Below are 17,867 nucleotides of genomic sequence, written 5' to 3'. Positions count from 1 at the left end.
CATTTCTCCATATGGGCATGCAAATGCTTTGTTCCATTCTTTGATGCTCCCTCGAGAAACTTTTTGCAGTATTTACATTGGGCCTTGTCTTGCCCATCAATAGTTTTAATCTTATCAAAATGGTTCCACACAATGCTTTTGAGCCTCCCTCCTCCAGTTTTTGTTGATGATACACCATGGTCATCCACCTCCATGCTAGGTGGTTGTTGCATAGGTTCATTATTAGGATCATCAGCTATACCAGTAGAACTTTCTACTGGAGTTGGTTGGTGTGAAGACAGCGGAGTAGGATGGTCTGAAGACTGTGGAGTTGGTTGGTGTGAAGACAGCGGAGTAGGATGGTCTGAAGACTGTGGAGTTGGTTGGTGTGAACTAGGTTCTTCAGCTTGCATATTTTCTGCCATGGACTTCAACAACAAGCTATTATTTTAAAAACCAAAGCAATTAATATAGATTAACAAACATGAATCAAATAGTAATCCATGGCAATTAGTGCAGAGAATAGTACTTCAAAACCCTGTATAGCCATAAAAATGTGATAAGAAATAAATCTGGTTTCAGCTTATGTTTAGTGATTGAAATCTTGATCTTAATTTTCTTTTTCCATATAAGGTTGCTTTACATTAATATGTTTTATGGTCATTTTGGTTATTTGGGACACTAGATAAATTGCCATAAAATTGCCTTCTATAACACTTAAACGATTGGTTTGTTTGAACTTTGATAGGCATCAAAATCTAGGACCTAGTTGTTGCTTAGATAAGTCTAATGAATTTGGGAAGTTGTCCTTAAGAGAGATATAGAAGCTATGGGATCTGGTGCATGAAAACAGAGCTTGCAGAATTACTAGGACTTGCAACTAATTATAAAATAAATCTCAGGTACATAGATTTATGGAAGTTATGAATAATGACCAAGCAATGAGCTTAAATGTGCTACACTAAAATTCTGATTGTGGTTTAGAGTTTAGACTGTGAATATATGTGATATATTATCAGGAAAATGAGGCCAGAAGGGACTGAGCTGTAGAAAGAGTATGACGATAGAGAAAAATTCTTTGTTACTCCAGCAGAGAAAAATGTCCAAACTCTCCTTTTTTATTTGGAATTTTAAATTCTTTGTTTTAGAATTTTATGCTAACTTATATGATTCAGAAGACAAATCCCCAAGATAGTGTAGAGTGAGAGGGAAGCTGATTAAGTTTGATGCTGCAACTCTTAACGAGTTCTTGTAGACCCCAGTGGTTTTGGAGCCAGGGGAGCGATACTCTACATACTCCAGGTTTTGTAGCACATACCCTGACCCCTAGGAGCTTGCTGCCAGACTATGCATTCCAGGGCGGGGTTTCGTACTTAACGCTGAGGGAGCACCTTGGAAGCTTCCGAGGAAGGACCTCACTACTCTTGCTCAAACCTGGAGTGTTCTATCATATTCTAACCTCGCCCCTACTTCTTACACGCCCGATCTTAATATGGACAGGGAGAGGTTAGTTTACGAACTCGTCATGAAGATGGACATGGACGTGGGCTCCATCATTTCTGGTCAGATCTCCCAGATGGCCCAATCCAGCTCATTTGGGCTCAGATTTCCTGTACTTATCACAGCTTTGTGCATAGCCAGAGGAGTCGTCCCTGACTCACTCACTTTTGAGTCTCTGAGCCCGGTCATTAACTTGACATATACTCGGAAGAACTGCTGGAACCCAGATGATCCGACAATCACATTTCCTGGGTCCCGCAAGGCCCGGGCTCGGGGACCCTCAGACGCTTCCACTTCTACCCCTGCTCCTACTCCAGTTCCCACACCAGCAGCTGCACTAGCACTGGTTCCTCCTCCAGCACCTCCAGCAATCTCTGGCCCTTCCGTGCAGACCCTGGACGTCATTAGTGCCAATGCTACATAGCTTCCACCACGGCTTATGCCTAGTGATGCAGAGTATCCATGACTTGGCTCAACATCGACCCATCATCAGCATGGAGGACTTTATGGCCCAGGTGGCCTGGTGAGGAATCCAGCCTTCTTCTACGGGGGGAGGTGAGGCTCCTACAGCCCAGGAGCCGCAGCCAGAGCTGGAGGTGAAGGAGATGTCAGGACACACCTATGCCAGCCTAGGATGCCCCCACATCACCTCAGGACGACCTGTTGGATCGAGTGGCCTCAAAATAATTAAAAAGGGGGGGTTGAATTAATTATTCCTAAAACTTTACCAATTAAAAATTACTTTTTTAAGGCTTTTACTTTTTTCGTTAAGAGAATATGGAGTAGAAGAGAAACTTAATAGAAAGTAAAAGCGAAAATTAAATGCACAGCGGAAAGTAAAAGAGTAGGGAAGAAGGAAACAAACACACAAGAGTTTTTATACTGATTCGGCAACAACCCATGCCTACCTCCAGTCCCCAAGCGACCTGCGGTCCTTGAGATTTCTTTCAACCTTGTAAAAATCCTTTTATAAGCAAAGATCCACAAGGGATGTACCCTCCCTTGTTCTCTTTGAAACCCTAGTGGATGTACCCTCCACTAGAACTGATCCACAAGAGATGTACCCTCTCTTGTTCTCAGTCAAAACCAAGTAGATGTACCCTCTACTTGTACCACAAAGGATGTACCCTCCAATGTGTTAAGACAAAGATCTCAGGCTGTTACACCTTTGATACTTTGTGAATGGGGATACAAAAGAATTCTCAGGCGGTTAAACCTTTGAACGCTTTTGTATTAGGGAATGGGAAGAATCAAAAGAATTCTCAGACTGTGTCGTTTTGAATTCTTTGACAAGGGAGAAGGGAGACACAAAAGAATTCAGGCGGTTAGTCCCTTGTTCTTTTGGAAAAGAGAGAAGAGAGACACAAAAAAAATTCAGGCGGTTAGTCCTTGGCGAATTCTTTTTGGCAAAGGGAGAAGAGAATGAAAAGATGAATAGCACAAGTTTTCAAGGTTTGGAAAACCAGAAAACTTCAGAAAGCTTTTGGTTCAAAGAAGAAGAAGAAGTTCAAAGAGATTCAAGGCTTGTAAAGGATTGTATGAAATGAGTGTTCAAGATTGAATGAATGAATTGATTGAAAATGCAAAACAAAGCCTTGCTTTTATAGACTCTTCATGTCTGGTCAAGAAGGCCATTCAGAAGAGTTATAACTTTTTAGAAAAACTTAAAACCCATTTGAAAAAGTCAAAACCTTTTTGAAGAGTTACATCTTTTGATTTTTCAGAAATAGTCACTGGTAATCGATTACCAAATAAGTGTAATCGATTACACAAAGCTTTTGAGTGAAACAATGTGACTCTTCATTTTTAAATTTGAATTTCAACGTTCAAGGACACTGGTAATCGATTACCAAAAACATTGTAATCGATTACAGCCTTTTGAAAATATTTGGAATGTTGTAAATTCAGTTTGAAAACTTTTTCAAACTCATTTTGCTACTGGTAATCCATTACAACAATATGGTAATCGATTACCAGAGAGTAAAAACTCTTTGGTAAAGGTTTTGTCAAAAACTCATGTGCTATTCAAAGTTTTGAAAAAACTTTTTAATACTTATCTTGATTAAGTCTTTTCTTCATTCTTGAATCTTGAGTCTTGAATCTTGATCTTGAATCTTGATTCTTGATTCTAGGCTTTCTTCTTGAGTCTTGAATTCTCCTTGATTCTTGAACTCTTGACTTGTTCTTGATTCTCTTGAGATGTTCTTTGATTCACTTGAGTTGTTCTTTGATCTTTGAGCTTTTTGTTCATCACCTTTGTCATCATCTTTTGTTGTCATCATTGTTATCATCAAAACACCTTTGAATCATTTTTTATTCATCATGAAGCTTTGCTTCCACACGACCCAACACCGATTGAGGATGGTTGATGACAAGATTCATTTTATTTTTCTGCTATTTAGACAATTTTTAATTTTCAGTTTAGTTTAGTTTTATTTATTTTACTTAGCACTTTTACACAACTTTTTGAACAATTTACTGGTTTTTGATTATGCACAGTGGTTTTTGAAACATGTTTTGGTTTTAATTGCTGGTGTTTGTTGATTCGTTTGAATTGAATTGATTGTGTGAATTGAGTGAATTGCGATACTAGATCACATGCCTTGAATAAGTATGCGATATTTAGAAGAGAAAGAACATGAAATTAGGGGCGTGAGTAAAAATGTTAGTTTGTTTGATAGGTAAATAGCGAAGGTAATCAATCACTATAACCCAGTGAGATGTGTGAATCTAAATTGTGAGAGAACGACTAGCATTAAGTATCAATTTTTGCATGAATCTCTAAATACTGAATGAATGCATGAGTTGGAAATGATGAAGGCCATGATTGATTGATTTAGCCACTTAGCCAAACAGCCTTACCTTGTTCATGAATGATTAAACCCTTGCACCCATTTTGAGCTTGAGTATGATTGAATAAATTCTTGAACCCTAAGCCTGATTGAAATTATAATCTCCGTTGACCTGTCCTTAGGTTATAGGAGAGCATTATGGTTTAAGACAAATGTGTCCCAAATTTGGGGGAGTGTGTTTGGGTGATTTTGATTGCAGGAAAGAAAGCAAACAACCACAGAAAACCATATCTAGTAGCAGTAATCATAAGCTGCTAAAAAAAAAAGAAGTTGAAAATTCCAAGAATAAGTAAACTTGTGTGTTGTTGCTTGAGCTGAATGTCTATTATGCTTGTGGCATATCAATAAAAGCTGGGAACTAAAGAAAAAGGTGATCTAAGGATGAATGCTCTCCTAGAACCTAAGTTTTGCATCCTAGAAAAACCATGAATTGTTTGTAGCCCAACCTCATTACAAGCCAAGAAAGTCCTTCAGATTCATTTTGTGTATTTGTGATTGTATGGAATGAGATGAAATGCAAAAGTTGAGGCTTGTGTTGGTTGTTTATTTGAAGAATTACCTTAAAAATTTATGCCTATGAGAGAAACAGTGGTCGTGAGGATTAAGCTTGGTTAACTTGCCTTGATACCTGTCATGCTTGCTAGCTTATTTTATTTGTGCTGCTTAATAGACATGTTCATATCTTTGAAATACTGCATACCTTGGTGAAAGGTTGTTGGTTGAAGCATTGCTACTTTTCTTTGTTCATGTGATTGAAACATTTGAAACAAACACAATTTTGGCTAACCACTATTGATTCCATTCACTTGAGGACAAGTAAACTGTTATTCCTTTGCTTGAGGACAAACAAAACTATAAATTTGGGGGAGTTTGTTAGTGGTTATTCATAAGTTAGTTTGGTATTGAAAATTTGCAAGGAAATAGCATTGTGCCTCTAATTTATGGTTCTTTTTGTAGAAATTGTAAATATTTTCTTTATTGTGTGATTTTATAGGATAGAAACTCCAATTTTGTGACCTAATGTTGAATCCAACTCAATTTCAGGCTAAAGAAGAGAAGGTTGAAGCTGCTGATGACTCGCTTAGCGAGGAAGATCCGCTCAATGAGACTCATCAGCTTAGCAAGGCATCCAGCTCGCCTAGCGGATGGGAAACCCTAGAAGAGGATAAGTCAGAGATCTGCATGCCCAGCGCGCAGCCAGCCCGCCTAGCGAGGACGTTGTCTCTTCTCGCGCTCAGCGCGCCCACTCTTGCTAAGCGAAAATCCACTAACTCTCGCTTAGCGAGACATGCTTGCTAAGCGAGCCTTTGGAAGCTAAAGAATCTAAGAGCCTTTAAAAAACTGAAGTTGGCGTAAATGAAAAAAAGACAACCAGTGGAAAGCAGCAAAGGGAGCTTAACTTTGTGAAAATAGAGAGATTTAGGGTTTAGAGGCTGGAGAAGACATTCTCCATCATCTTCCAATTTTTTTCACCAAAAATAGTTTCTTTCTTGTATTTTTGAAGCTTTGCTTGTAATGGAAGGCTAAGCCTCTTTGTTGGGGAGTTACTACTGAACCTCTTGATGTAATACTCTTACTATCTATTTAATGTTATTTTTATGTGTTTATTGCTTCTATCTATGTTTATTTTACATGCTTGTGGCTTGATCAACCATTTGTATGTGTAGTTAGGCTTTTTAGTATTGGAAAATTCTTTAAAACCTTAGAACTTGATAGAGCAAGCTAGAAATCTGTATGTCTAGGAAAGGAGTGCAGTGATCTAGTCAATTTTACACTGTAGGCTTAGTGCAACTCTTTTAGCACAAGTTTGTTGAGGAATCAAGAACAAAGGCTAAAGAGAGTTAAGCTCATTCATGTGAGGAATCATGGTTTGAGTAATTTCTCAGTGTAAGAACACTAGGATAACATTAAATAGAGAAAAACACATTTTATACAGCAAGAGAAATTCAGTAGGACACTTCCCAATGTTTTTAACTTGATAGTTGTCACTTTTTATAACTTTAAATATTCTATTTTTGTTCAAATAGGTTTTAAGGTACAAAACTCAACATTTGCTTTGTTTTAATCCTTATAAGTGTTTACATATTGAGTATACATGGTCTAGGTGAAACAAATTCCCTAAGGATACGATACTCGGTTTTACCATTTTATATATTACTTGTGCAAATCGGTACACTTACCGAACACATCTGAACAACAAGATCACCTCCTATTCATCTACTCCTCAAGTACGTTAAATACATGATCATCACAGGCACAAATCACATGTGCAACAACATAAAGGTAAACTAACAAAAAATAAGCATACTAAAATAGTATACAATTTAACAATTAAAACATAAACAAACACCATCATATACATATAGAAAGTAATTTTTAGAAATCATACATAAGGCATAAATATTAGAAATCCAAACAACAAAGCATCTCATAATAATCATCACCATAATTCATCCATCAAACATCTTCATAATCATTCCATCAACCATCGACACTAAAGACAAACTCGACTTTATGGAGGTTTGCACTACATGAGTGATTAACCTAAACACATCCCTTAACATAGTCACATTCTATGATTTGACCATTCGTGGAGATCCAGATTAATCCTGCAGAGGAAGTGTGATTTTACCGAAAATGGATGAGCGTGGTTAGTGGCTTACCTCCATAAGGCTTGCAAAGATCTTAACCTACCTAAGAGTTTGTACACTCATCCATTCTATAGGCCCTTTCATCATTAGCCACCACCGACGACCTCCAACACTAGGTTGAGGGTCTTCTTAGTACCCACAACTTATGTGCCTATTCACAACAACAACAACTAAACTTAGATTCCTTGAGGTTTAAGATATGACACCTTCATATCCACTATCTCACTCATGGTCGATTGTAAGGGTCCAAGTTTCACCATCAACAACAATTCATCCCATATACACTGAAAGTCACTAAACCTCTTGGGAAGTAGTTCCCAACACTCTGACACACCATTCAAAGTCAAAACCTAGGGGTGGTACTTGGAAAGATACCCTACTAGACGAGACCCATAGGTCTCTTTAGTTAGGCAGAGTTCTGACATTGAACTTACCCTTCCAAGTATACAATTTTCCTTTCAACAAAAACCTTTCCAAAAGTCATAGCTGACCCTTCCAACACATATGGATAATTACAAGGCAAAATTATCATCCTCAACAATCATATGATATCACAAATTCATATTATTATCAATGAAATTAACCCAACATAACTCAAGACATTCATTAGTTAACATAATTATCTCATCATCAATATAATATTCTCAACAATAACATCATAGACCAATTAAATCATATGATCATGCATCACTATACCATAACAACTTTCCATTTCATGTTTAAGGTTATCAAAACATCTCATAAGTTTTGGGTTACTATCTCCTTCATTTTCTATTATGTGTCTATGACCTTCATAGATTGTAAACATGATAATTAAAGATATATTAACTTAATCAAGTTGATTCTTGTCTCATTTGAAAGTCAAGAAGATTATCTCCAACTTTTATGTTTACCCAAAGACCTATTTTGGAAGCATAGTATGCCTAAAATAACAATCTACATGAAACTTTTACTTATTACCGACAACTTGACCTTTGTTCACTAATTTGATCATATCTAAAGTTATACACAATATTTTAAGTGAGACAAAAGCTATTAGTTAGCTAACATTTAGGACTGCAATTTTCATGCAGATCACCTTTCCAAATTTAGTCATCCAGATCACCTACAAGGCTACACAACTACATATTTTCGATGTAGCAAGAACAATTTTAGCTATAGTGAAAATATGTAATATTCATTGTAGCAAGAACAACTTTAGCCGCAACGAAAGTCTTTTTTAGTTGCAACGAGTACAATTTTAGTCATAGCAAAAATAAATTTGCAGAATCATAATTTTCTACCATGCTTCCCATCTAATGAGTTCCAATCCATTTCCAACTCAAATATTTCATTTTTAAACATGAACATCAAATTAAAACACCACTAATAATCTAAAAACAACAATACAACATGTTAAACATAAGATTGAAGTTAGTTTAAAGCTTCCCTTGTCTATCCAAACTCAATGAACTAGATTTGAGGAGAAAGAAGGAAGAAAGAAGAAGACTTTAGGTCCAATATGGAAGCTTTCTCCTACTTACACAACAACTCTACACCATTCATACCACCCAATCCCTCAAAACCAACAAAAACAACATAAAAACCTTGAAAGTGAGCATTTTTATGAGCTCTCAAAATTTTTCATGGAAGAAAAGGAAAATAGAACATGAGAGGAGAAAGAAAAGGGACTTTTAACACTGATATTAGTCTACAACTCAAGAAAAGCACAACTACAAAGTCTTAAACTCTCCAATGGAGGGTTTTCTTGGAGAGGGAGAAAAGAGTGTCAGTGTTTTGGTTCATATTTGTCAAGGGTCTTTGAAGGGTTTATGACTCTCCCTATTTCCTTTCTTTGCACCCTACAACTCACTAAACTCACCCACCTCATTCTCTTCACTCAAAACCCACACATCTAGGCCTAAGCACTCTAAAAACCAACTAATCACACATAAAACATGGTTTAAACAAAAACATAGGTATAAACACTATAAACCATCATCTCATAATTAATTAATTAATTACATGCACTTAAATTTAAATTTAGTCATTGTTGCAATCCAAATAAAACACTTAATCAAACATTATGAAAATCATAGTGTTCCAGATCCTGATCTGGATAGTATAAATTTGGATCTCAATGGTTTTTCAAATTTCCAAAGAGAATCAATTGTTTAAAAAACAAAAAAAAAAGTCATAGCCAGAGGCGCTCATTAGAGGTGGGTGACACCAACGAGATCTACTGATCCTGGATTTGTTCCTCGTTGAACTTTTTCTTTTTTCCTTTTCGCGAGGAGAGGCTCTGATCTTGGAGTCTCTAAAGCTCCATGAATGAGAGAGGCAAAGGTATCGAGCAGGGTGTGGTTGCTTGCGGTGGAGAGATGGTGGTTCATGATGGTGGAGAATAGAAGGCAAAGAAAAAAGACTGGGGGATAGAGAAGAGAAAGGTAAAAGAAGGAAAGATAAGCAGCAAAGGAGAAAAAAAAGAAAAGAAAAACTACGTTTTTCGTCCCTAAATTTTTTGAAAACCGGTAAAAGTTCTTAAATTTTTTTTTCGTCTAATATTTTAGTCCTTTCCATCTATTTTCCCTGTTAATTGATGATTTAATATTGATTTTATTATTATTTTATTTTATTATTTTTTTGGTGTATTGTATTTTTTAAAGATTAAATAATTTTTGGTGGCTTTTAGCAGTCACAAATTCCTTGATCTTGAGCAACTAAGAACTTGAAAATCAAACTCCATCCAAATCATTTCATAAATCACAAATTGGACATTTATATTCTACACTTCACCACCAGCTTCCTGCACCTCCCATTTTTATTGTATTGAGTAAATTATTCTTAATAAGTCTCAACATTCCCTTCCTCCAAATGTCTCAACCGTAAATCCCAAACACCTTCCTTGGACCTTCAGAAGCCCTTGCACCCCATGCGACCCCCTTCCGGTGACCCCTTATCTTTTTCTTTAGAATGGGTATTTCGTAATACACTTGCAATTCAAGAATGTATTACAGAACACCTATTCTGGAAGACAAAATCTAAAACATTGTTTGGGAATGGTTATTCCAAAACATGTTTAGCAATTTAAAAGTGTTTTATGGAATACACATTTTGTAATACACTTATAAATCTGAAATGTGTTCTAGAATACCTATTCTAGAAACCAAAAAAAAAAAAATTCTTGTATTGTGGAATGGGTATTCCTAAACACCTTTCAGGATTTACAAGTCTATTATGGAATACTCATTCTGTAATACACTTGTAAATCTTAAATGTGTTTTAGAGTACCTGTTCCAGAATACCTATTCCAGAATCCAAAAACTCAAAAGTTCTAATTATTGAATAGGTGCTCCACAACATATTTTTGGATTTAAAAAGTGCATTATGGAATGCGTCTTCCATAATAGATTTGAAAATCCCGAAATATGTTCCACAACACCCACACTACAGTAGACCAGCCAAACAATCACTTACCTTCGTTGGTGACCGAGGGAAGCAGCGGTGTTGCGTGGAAGAGAAAAGCTACAATGTTGCATGGGAGAGGGAGATGGAGCTCGAGGACAAGTGTTGTCGGAACGGTGTCTCATTGGGGGTGTAGGGCTTTTGAAGGTACAAGGGAAGTTTTAGGGTTGAGACATTTGGGGAAAAAGAGTGTTGAAACTCATTAAGGGTAACTTAGTCAACACAATGAAAATGGGAAGTGTAGGAAACAGGTGGGATGAAGTGAAGAAAATAAATCCCCACAAATTGTCCTTAAAAAGCATCATATTACATAGGAAAATCACTAATTTTTTTAATGTGTGTTAGGTCCAGGGCGGTTGTTATGGGCCCCTGTCACCATTAAAAAATCCGAAAACACCCTTGCCCAAAATGCACAACAAAATTGTAATTCCATTGAACCGGAGGAGTGCGGAAAAAGTGTGCAACAAAATCATGATTCTGTTGTGTGAAAAATGTGCTCAATAGAATCACAGTTCTATTGTGCAAGTGGCGGTCAATAAAGTATGCACAATGGAAGTATGATTTCGTTGTTCATTATGTAACGAAATTATACTTCTGTGATGCATTTTTTTTGGTTTTTCTAATAGTTTGACAAGTGGAAATAACTTATGTATTAAATCAAATTTCATAGAAATGTGAACTACATATTGAGATATACATCCATAAAATTAATTGGATACACGTTTAACGTTTAAAATTATTTCAATCTATAGAAATGTCTACCACATATTGAAATCCTGTAATTGAATGAAATTTATTGAATTGAACACTTGCATGTGTTTCATGTAAGGATTTTTCCACGAACGAGCTTCGAGTGTGCACTATCTTCTCCATCACGGTACAACAGGAGGCAAGGGAAAATTATCCTTTAAAAGAAGCTATATTATCATACAAAAGACGAAGTTTATGAATAAATGAATATTAGCTTACAAAAGTAAATGGTATCTTTAGTGGATAATATATACTTGCACAAAGTGATTTCCATTGACAAATCCAATTGCAATGAGACGGGACGTAGATGGTGCAAGACTCCTAAGTGAAAAAAGGTCAAACTTTGAAGCCTAGATAAGTGGACCAATACAATATTATACCGACTAGCAATGACATAACCCATGTCGGGAATGGTCATCCACTTCGTAGTGGGTACTGGGCCACGTTCAACATACAAAAAGGTTATTAATTCCAACAGTCTTTGTTTTGAGCCAAACAATTCAACATAGAGAGAGTGTCATATTTGAAGTTCTCAAATCAAATCTTGGCGAATGAGAGACCAAGACTCCTCACCATGGCTTAGCAAACCCATAACTACAATTTCCATTTGGTGTGACATCAACAATGCTCAAAATGTATTATTGAAACTCATCGAGAAATTCATCCATATAATGATTCATTGTAGTCTTCTTGTTATCACGACTAAACTTGCAAGCCAAACTTGGAGTTCCCGAACTACCAAGCATATAATGATTCATTTCATCAACGCACTCCCACATTGAAGGTTCATGCTTGGTAGATTTCATAGACTTCGGTGCACCCTTTGTTTTTACTTTCTTTGGAGGGGGACACATTGAAATGGTATTTGAAAATGCAAGTCCATGGACTTTAGTCTTTAAGGTGATTTTACTACCCACATCTAGTTGGGGAAATCTCTTAAACAATGCATCAACCTCATGGGTTAAGGTTAAGTCCCCCCAATGTACATGAATGGACTTTAAGGGAATGAAGTCATATATATTGATAAATTCAGCAAGTTCGCAAGCACATGGTAGACCATGCATAACTCTAAGTGTGCAGCCACAAGTAGAACTCTTAGTACCTACGGTGTCAACTCGTTGCAGCTCATGAAAAATGATGTCTTGTGCTTCTCTTGATACAAAACCGCATATGTTCTTATATACTGAGGTATTAAACCTATACTCGACCGCATTTATGCTTTTCTGAAATGAAGCCTTAATCGTCGTATGCTGCAAGACAATCATGTTATTCAATGCATCTCAACAACTACACAAATCTCCTTTGCTATTGCAAAACAACTTCTTCAATCTCACATGTGTGCCTTCAACCCTATTTATTCAATAAAATGAAATGTAAAAAAAATTTAATTAACAAAAGGAAATGTTAAAAAATGACTAGTGTCAACGAATTTATGTACTTATTTGTTTTTGTGTTCCCAAGATGCATGACTCGATTAGTCTATGCTTGTACAAACTTCTTCTTAAATGGCATCATCCATTTATTTTATACATAGATAACAAATACTTTATAACGTGCACACCGATATGTAAAGCTTTTCAAGCATTCATTATATGATTCTTCATTCAGAGATTGCAATAATAGTTCCCAAGCATCCATTACATTTTGCCACTCTTCAGTCTTATCAATGTGGATTTTGCATTTTGCTCTGACATTCTTTGTAATGTGGAATAGACATAACAAGTTGGTTGAATAAGGAAACATAGTTTCTAATGTATTCATGAAAGCAAGATCCCTATCAGTGACAATAACCTAAGACAACAAATCATCTTTCACAAATAACCTTTTCTCTTTACTTAAAACCTATTCAAAATTATTTGTTTTCTCATAACTTAAATAAGCAAAGGCAACAATGAAAGTTATGCTTGTTTAAGGGATACCAACAATTTCCAACAACGGAAGATGACATATGTTTGTCTTGTAAGTTGTATCACAAATCAACATTTGTCAGATCCTAATTTCATTTAGGTATAATGTTTTTTCATTCATATATGATGTTTTGATCATTGCTAGTCGAATTACGGTGTTTGGCATCAGTTACAGCACAAGGCCAAGGGGTCACGCATGGTTTTGATGGTTGTTTGTTAGCTCCAGAAACAAAAGCCACTAGAAGGGGGCAAAATGGTCATTTTCTAGAATTTTCTAGACCCTAGCTCGCCCAGGCTAGCATCTGACTCACTTGGGCCATGAAATTACCTTCAGCCTTAAGCAACCAGCTCGCCTAGGCGAGCTTCCCCTGCCCCAAATGGCTTTTCCTATAAATAGTTATGCAGGGGAAGGGTTTTGGGGGTTCAAAAAGTTTAGAAAGGAAGAAAAATGAAGGGAAAGGAAGGAAAAAGAAGAAAAACGAAGCTGAGGCGCTGCCGAATCAAACCAAGGATCATTCCTTACGTTGCTTTTCTTGCTAGCCTTGTACCCTATGCAACAACCGGTTAGTTCTTCTTCCTTTTCTTTTCTTTTCCTAAGGGTTGAATGTAATCCATGTACCCTTATAGGTCCTCTCTGATATTATGTATGTATTCATATTCTCCCCTTTATTGTTGGTAATTTCATTTTTATTTGTAAGATTTAATTCTAGTCGACTACCAGTGTCGTGAAATTGTTTTCTTTTCTTTTGTGAGACTAGAGACTAATAAACAAAAAAAAACAAATAAAGAAAATCAATTCACAACCAAACTTCTTTTCATCAAATAGCACTTAAGATCGTTTCAAGGTCCAACAACGCCTTAACGACTCCATTCGATTTTCAAAATTTAAAATGTCGTTTCAAGGTCCAATGCCTTAACGACTCTTTGTTCGCAATTAAAACAAATCTTTCAAAAATATAAAATCAATTTAACACACAAACATTCAGACTTAAAGAACTATGTAGGTCTGATTTCCTTATCGCACCTGGGGATACGTAGGAGCAAGGGCAACATTCTTGTCGACTCAAAAAAATAAAAAAAAATAATAAAAGAGGGAAATTAAATAATATTGAAGTCACATTTTTGCACACTCGATTAAAGATTGTCGTCCCTTGTGATGGGCGCGTGGGATGCTAATACCTTCCTTATGCGTAAACAACTCCCGAACTTTTCTTTTCAAAATCTGATACCTTTTTTTGGTTTTTCTAATGTTTTCCTCAAATAAGCGTTAGTGGCAACTCCCACTCGTTTTCTTTTTTAGAAGACGTACCTTTTTATTTTCATTCACCGTCCCATCGTGAGGTAGGTTGCGACAACATTGTTGGAAATAAATTCAGGAGTTTGATGGAATCTAGATGTGCCCACAATATATCTCCGACAATATCTTCACTATCCAACCGTCTAAACTAGTAAACATATTCGTCATGTTCTATCAACTTCATGAGATGTATTTTTGTTATTGGACCCCTTTGTTCACGATGATATTTCTGACATTCATTGTATATGGTTTTGATGGTGTTGATATTTGTTTGATCTTAATAATCGTACTCTTAAAAAATCTAAAAGAATAAAAAAAAGATCAATAACAAAACATACGGCTTCACAAAACATAAGCATATAAAAAGTAATGTAATATACCTCATCAATCATGAAATAACTAGAAAAGTCGAGATAGCTAGGTTGCGACTATATAATACTCGTTGGATTACAAAATGTAATGGTGCCTGGTGAGGGGATTTTCTTCCTGCACCATTAATACTTCTTTTGCACCCAAAATTTTGAGTGAAAAACCAATTTTGCCCCTGATTCATTTAACTTAAATTTAAACTACGAATTGGGAATCCGTCTGCTGCACCATTCATGATGTTTTCATTTTCCTCTCAAATTCTCTCATCTTCATCTCTTCAATTTGTGGTTCGTCTTCATCTTCTTCATCAAGCAGTGTGTGGTCGTGGTTGGTGTCCACCGTCGTTCCAAAATTGATGCCATGAGTTTTGCTTTCTCTGTATTGAATTTACAGATTGAGAATCCATATAATCCATAAGGATTGATAATTCGTATAATCCTTACGAATTGACAATCCGTATCAACCTTATGGATGAGTAATCTGTATGAACCATACGGATTAATAATTCGTATAAACCATATGGATTGACAATTCGTATGGAGTAAACAAAGGAAAATAAAAATTTATCGGTGATGACGCAAGGCTACTCATGACGGTAGAGGAACTCGCGGAAGACGACAAGGAACTACTAGAGGAGAAACTAGGGAAGAACCACGAATAACAAACATACACTACGAATAATACCAACATTAGCTTTGCAAAGGAGAATGAGGAAACCAATGAATGCGCCAAAAATTTCAAATGAATAGTGCAATCCGTAGGCTATACGAAAAAAAAGAAAAAAAGGAAGGAACGAAAAAAAAGAAATAAAAAAGGATAAAGTTAGAATTTTTTAAAATATATTAAGTGTAGAAAACATTTGTTGGATGTAAAAAGAATAACCCGTTGTGAGTCCCAACAATCAAAACAGATTATTAAGCCCAGCCCATAGAGGCAAAGATAGTCCAAACAGAAAACACAGGTTTAATTTCAAATGTTTCAACTCTTTCAACTAGTACCTTTTTCCACCTCAGTCCGAGTTTCAACTCGTTTGAACTCAGTGTAGCAATGGCGATGATGCAAGGTGTGCAGAAGAACACGCTATACGTGGGAGGCTTAGCGGAAGAAGTGAACGAGTTGATCCTCCACGCGGCGTTCATTCCCTTCGGCGACATCAAGGACGTGAAGACGCCGCTGGACCAGGCCTCGCAGAAGCACCGCTCCTTCGGCTTCGTCACCTTCCTCGAACGGGAAGATGCCTCCGCCGCCATGGACAACATGGACGGCGCCGAGCTCTACGGCCGCGTCCTCACCGTCAACTACGCCCTCCCCGAACGCATCAAGGGAGGGGAGCAGGGCTGGGCCGCCCAGCCCGGTAAGCCCAAAACCCTAACCCTCTTTTCCACCTTTTGAATGAGCGTCGGAAAAATTGATTTTGAATGAAATTGATTTCGCAAAATTGATCTTGGTTAAATTGATTTGGAACTACGAAATTGATTGTGAATGAAATTAATTTTGCAGAATTGATTTTGGTTAAAATTGATTTTAAAGTGATGTGATTCATGTTTGAATGTTTTTACTCCAAAAGCAAGTTTAACAGTAAAACTCAAATATAAAATGCTTGGTCTGAAGCAGATACTACGAGTTGCTTCGACTCGGAATCAATTTCAACATCATTTTGGAAAATCTAACGTGAAACTAAAGAACACGTGCTCAATTACAATATTTTAGAAACCCTAAGGAGTGAATGTTTTAATTCATTCTACGTGTTGTTTGGTGGTTTTTGAGTGATTGATTGATTTTGTGTTTGAATCAGTTTGGGCGGATGCGGATACCTGGTTTGAGCGGCAGCAGCAGGAGGAAGAGATGAAACGGATTGAGAAGGAGAATCGTGCGGCGATGGAGGCGGCAGAAGACTTGCACCGGAAGCAAGTGGCAGAGCAGCGAGAGGGAGAGAAGGAAGAGGAAATTGAGATCAAGGATGATCCTATGGCCAAGGCTGAAGCGGAGGTTCTTCAAAACCAATGACTTGTCAAAACGGCGCAACTTGGTGAGGGAAATGTTGCGTTTCATTGTTTGTTTGCCTCATTGTAATGTCTGATGAATCTTGTGTATGGGGTGACATGGTACTGTAGAATCTGAAACAGGGTAGCTAGTGAAATGAAATCACCATTAGTTTGGAAATGAAATTACACTACTTTGAATTTTAGATTCATATATACATATAATGACCTTACAACAAAACTCTGAGTTTTTTCTAATTATTTTAAGGTATGTATCCTTCTGTTTTTAAGTGACATTTTAGGCACGTCTAAGGTAAATATGCCTCTTGTAGTACCAACCGAAGTAGGACTTAAATTTCTATAGTCTTACAACTTCTAGAGCTAATTTCATTGCTGTTCTCCAGCAAAAGGAAATTTACGTTGATGAATCTAACTATATTCTGTAGATGCTGAATAGATTCCGATTCTTACTTCTCAGCTAATCCCAGTTTGGCAGATTTGTAGATAGTCTTTTCCAAAGACCATTCCATTGTTTGGTAATTAGTACCATCCCATATCCTTTACCTGAAACTGAGACAAGTATAAATTCTTCTAGTATCCTTAAATCAGAAAGAAGAATTACCCGAACCAAGATGAACACTGAGTCCATCCATCATGTGTTTAATAGCCTTAGTAATGCTTCTCCAAATAATAGAAGTCTTCAGCCCCAGTATAGAAGAAAGAATATGTGATTGGAATCTATTCTGGTTCACAGTGCTGAACCTAAACATTGTTACTATAAAAGGTTGAATATGGCTGGGGACATTCCCTACCCAAATTCTGGAACCAAATTGTTTAGACAAGCCATCCAGCTTGTGAGCAACAGAGTTCCTAAGTCTACTAATATGTCACACAGAACACTCCTCAAAATAGCACATAATTTCCCTGCAGTCTTCGATGATAGGTTCAATAGATTTTTCTGATAGATACAAGTAGACCATTGCTGAAGTATCCTATTCAGTAATAACTTCATGAATTTGTTGCTCCTTTGCCACTTCTAAACTCCATCTAACTCCCAAGACCTTAGCAAGGGCATGGTCCACCAGGATATTCTATTTATTGCACACCAAAAATACAACATCACCCATGTGATTTCT

At 36.7% G+C, this 17,867-nt stretch overlaps 1 protein-coding gene across 1 annotated transcript; it reads left to right on the top strand.

Moving 5' to 3' along the window:
* Positions 1-15,707: 15,707 nt before the first annotated feature.
* On the top strand, positions 15,708-16,989 carry LOC114412245 (peptidyl-prolyl cis-trans isomerase E-like). Its single transcript, XM_028376063.1, has 2 exons — positions 15,708-16,103; positions 16,545-16,989. Exons 1-2 carry the CDS (start codon positions 15,797-15,799, stop codon positions 16,754-16,756), a joined length of 519 nt encoding a protein of 172 aa, XP_028231864.1. The 5' UTR covers positions 15,708-15,796; the 3' UTR covers positions 16,757-16,989.
* Positions 16,990-17,867: the final 878 nt, after the last annotated feature.

The sequence above is a fragment of the Glycine soja genome, chromosome 1, assembly GCF_004193775.1.
Source record: "Glycine soja cultivar W05 chromosome 1, ASM419377v2, whole genome shotgun sequence".
NCBI lineage: Eukaryota > Viridiplantae > Streptophyta > Magnoliopsida > Fabales > Fabaceae > Glycine > Glycine soja.
The sequence above is the reverse complement of the archived record's forward strand: the minus strand, read 5'-3'. Positions and strand labels throughout refer to the sequence as shown.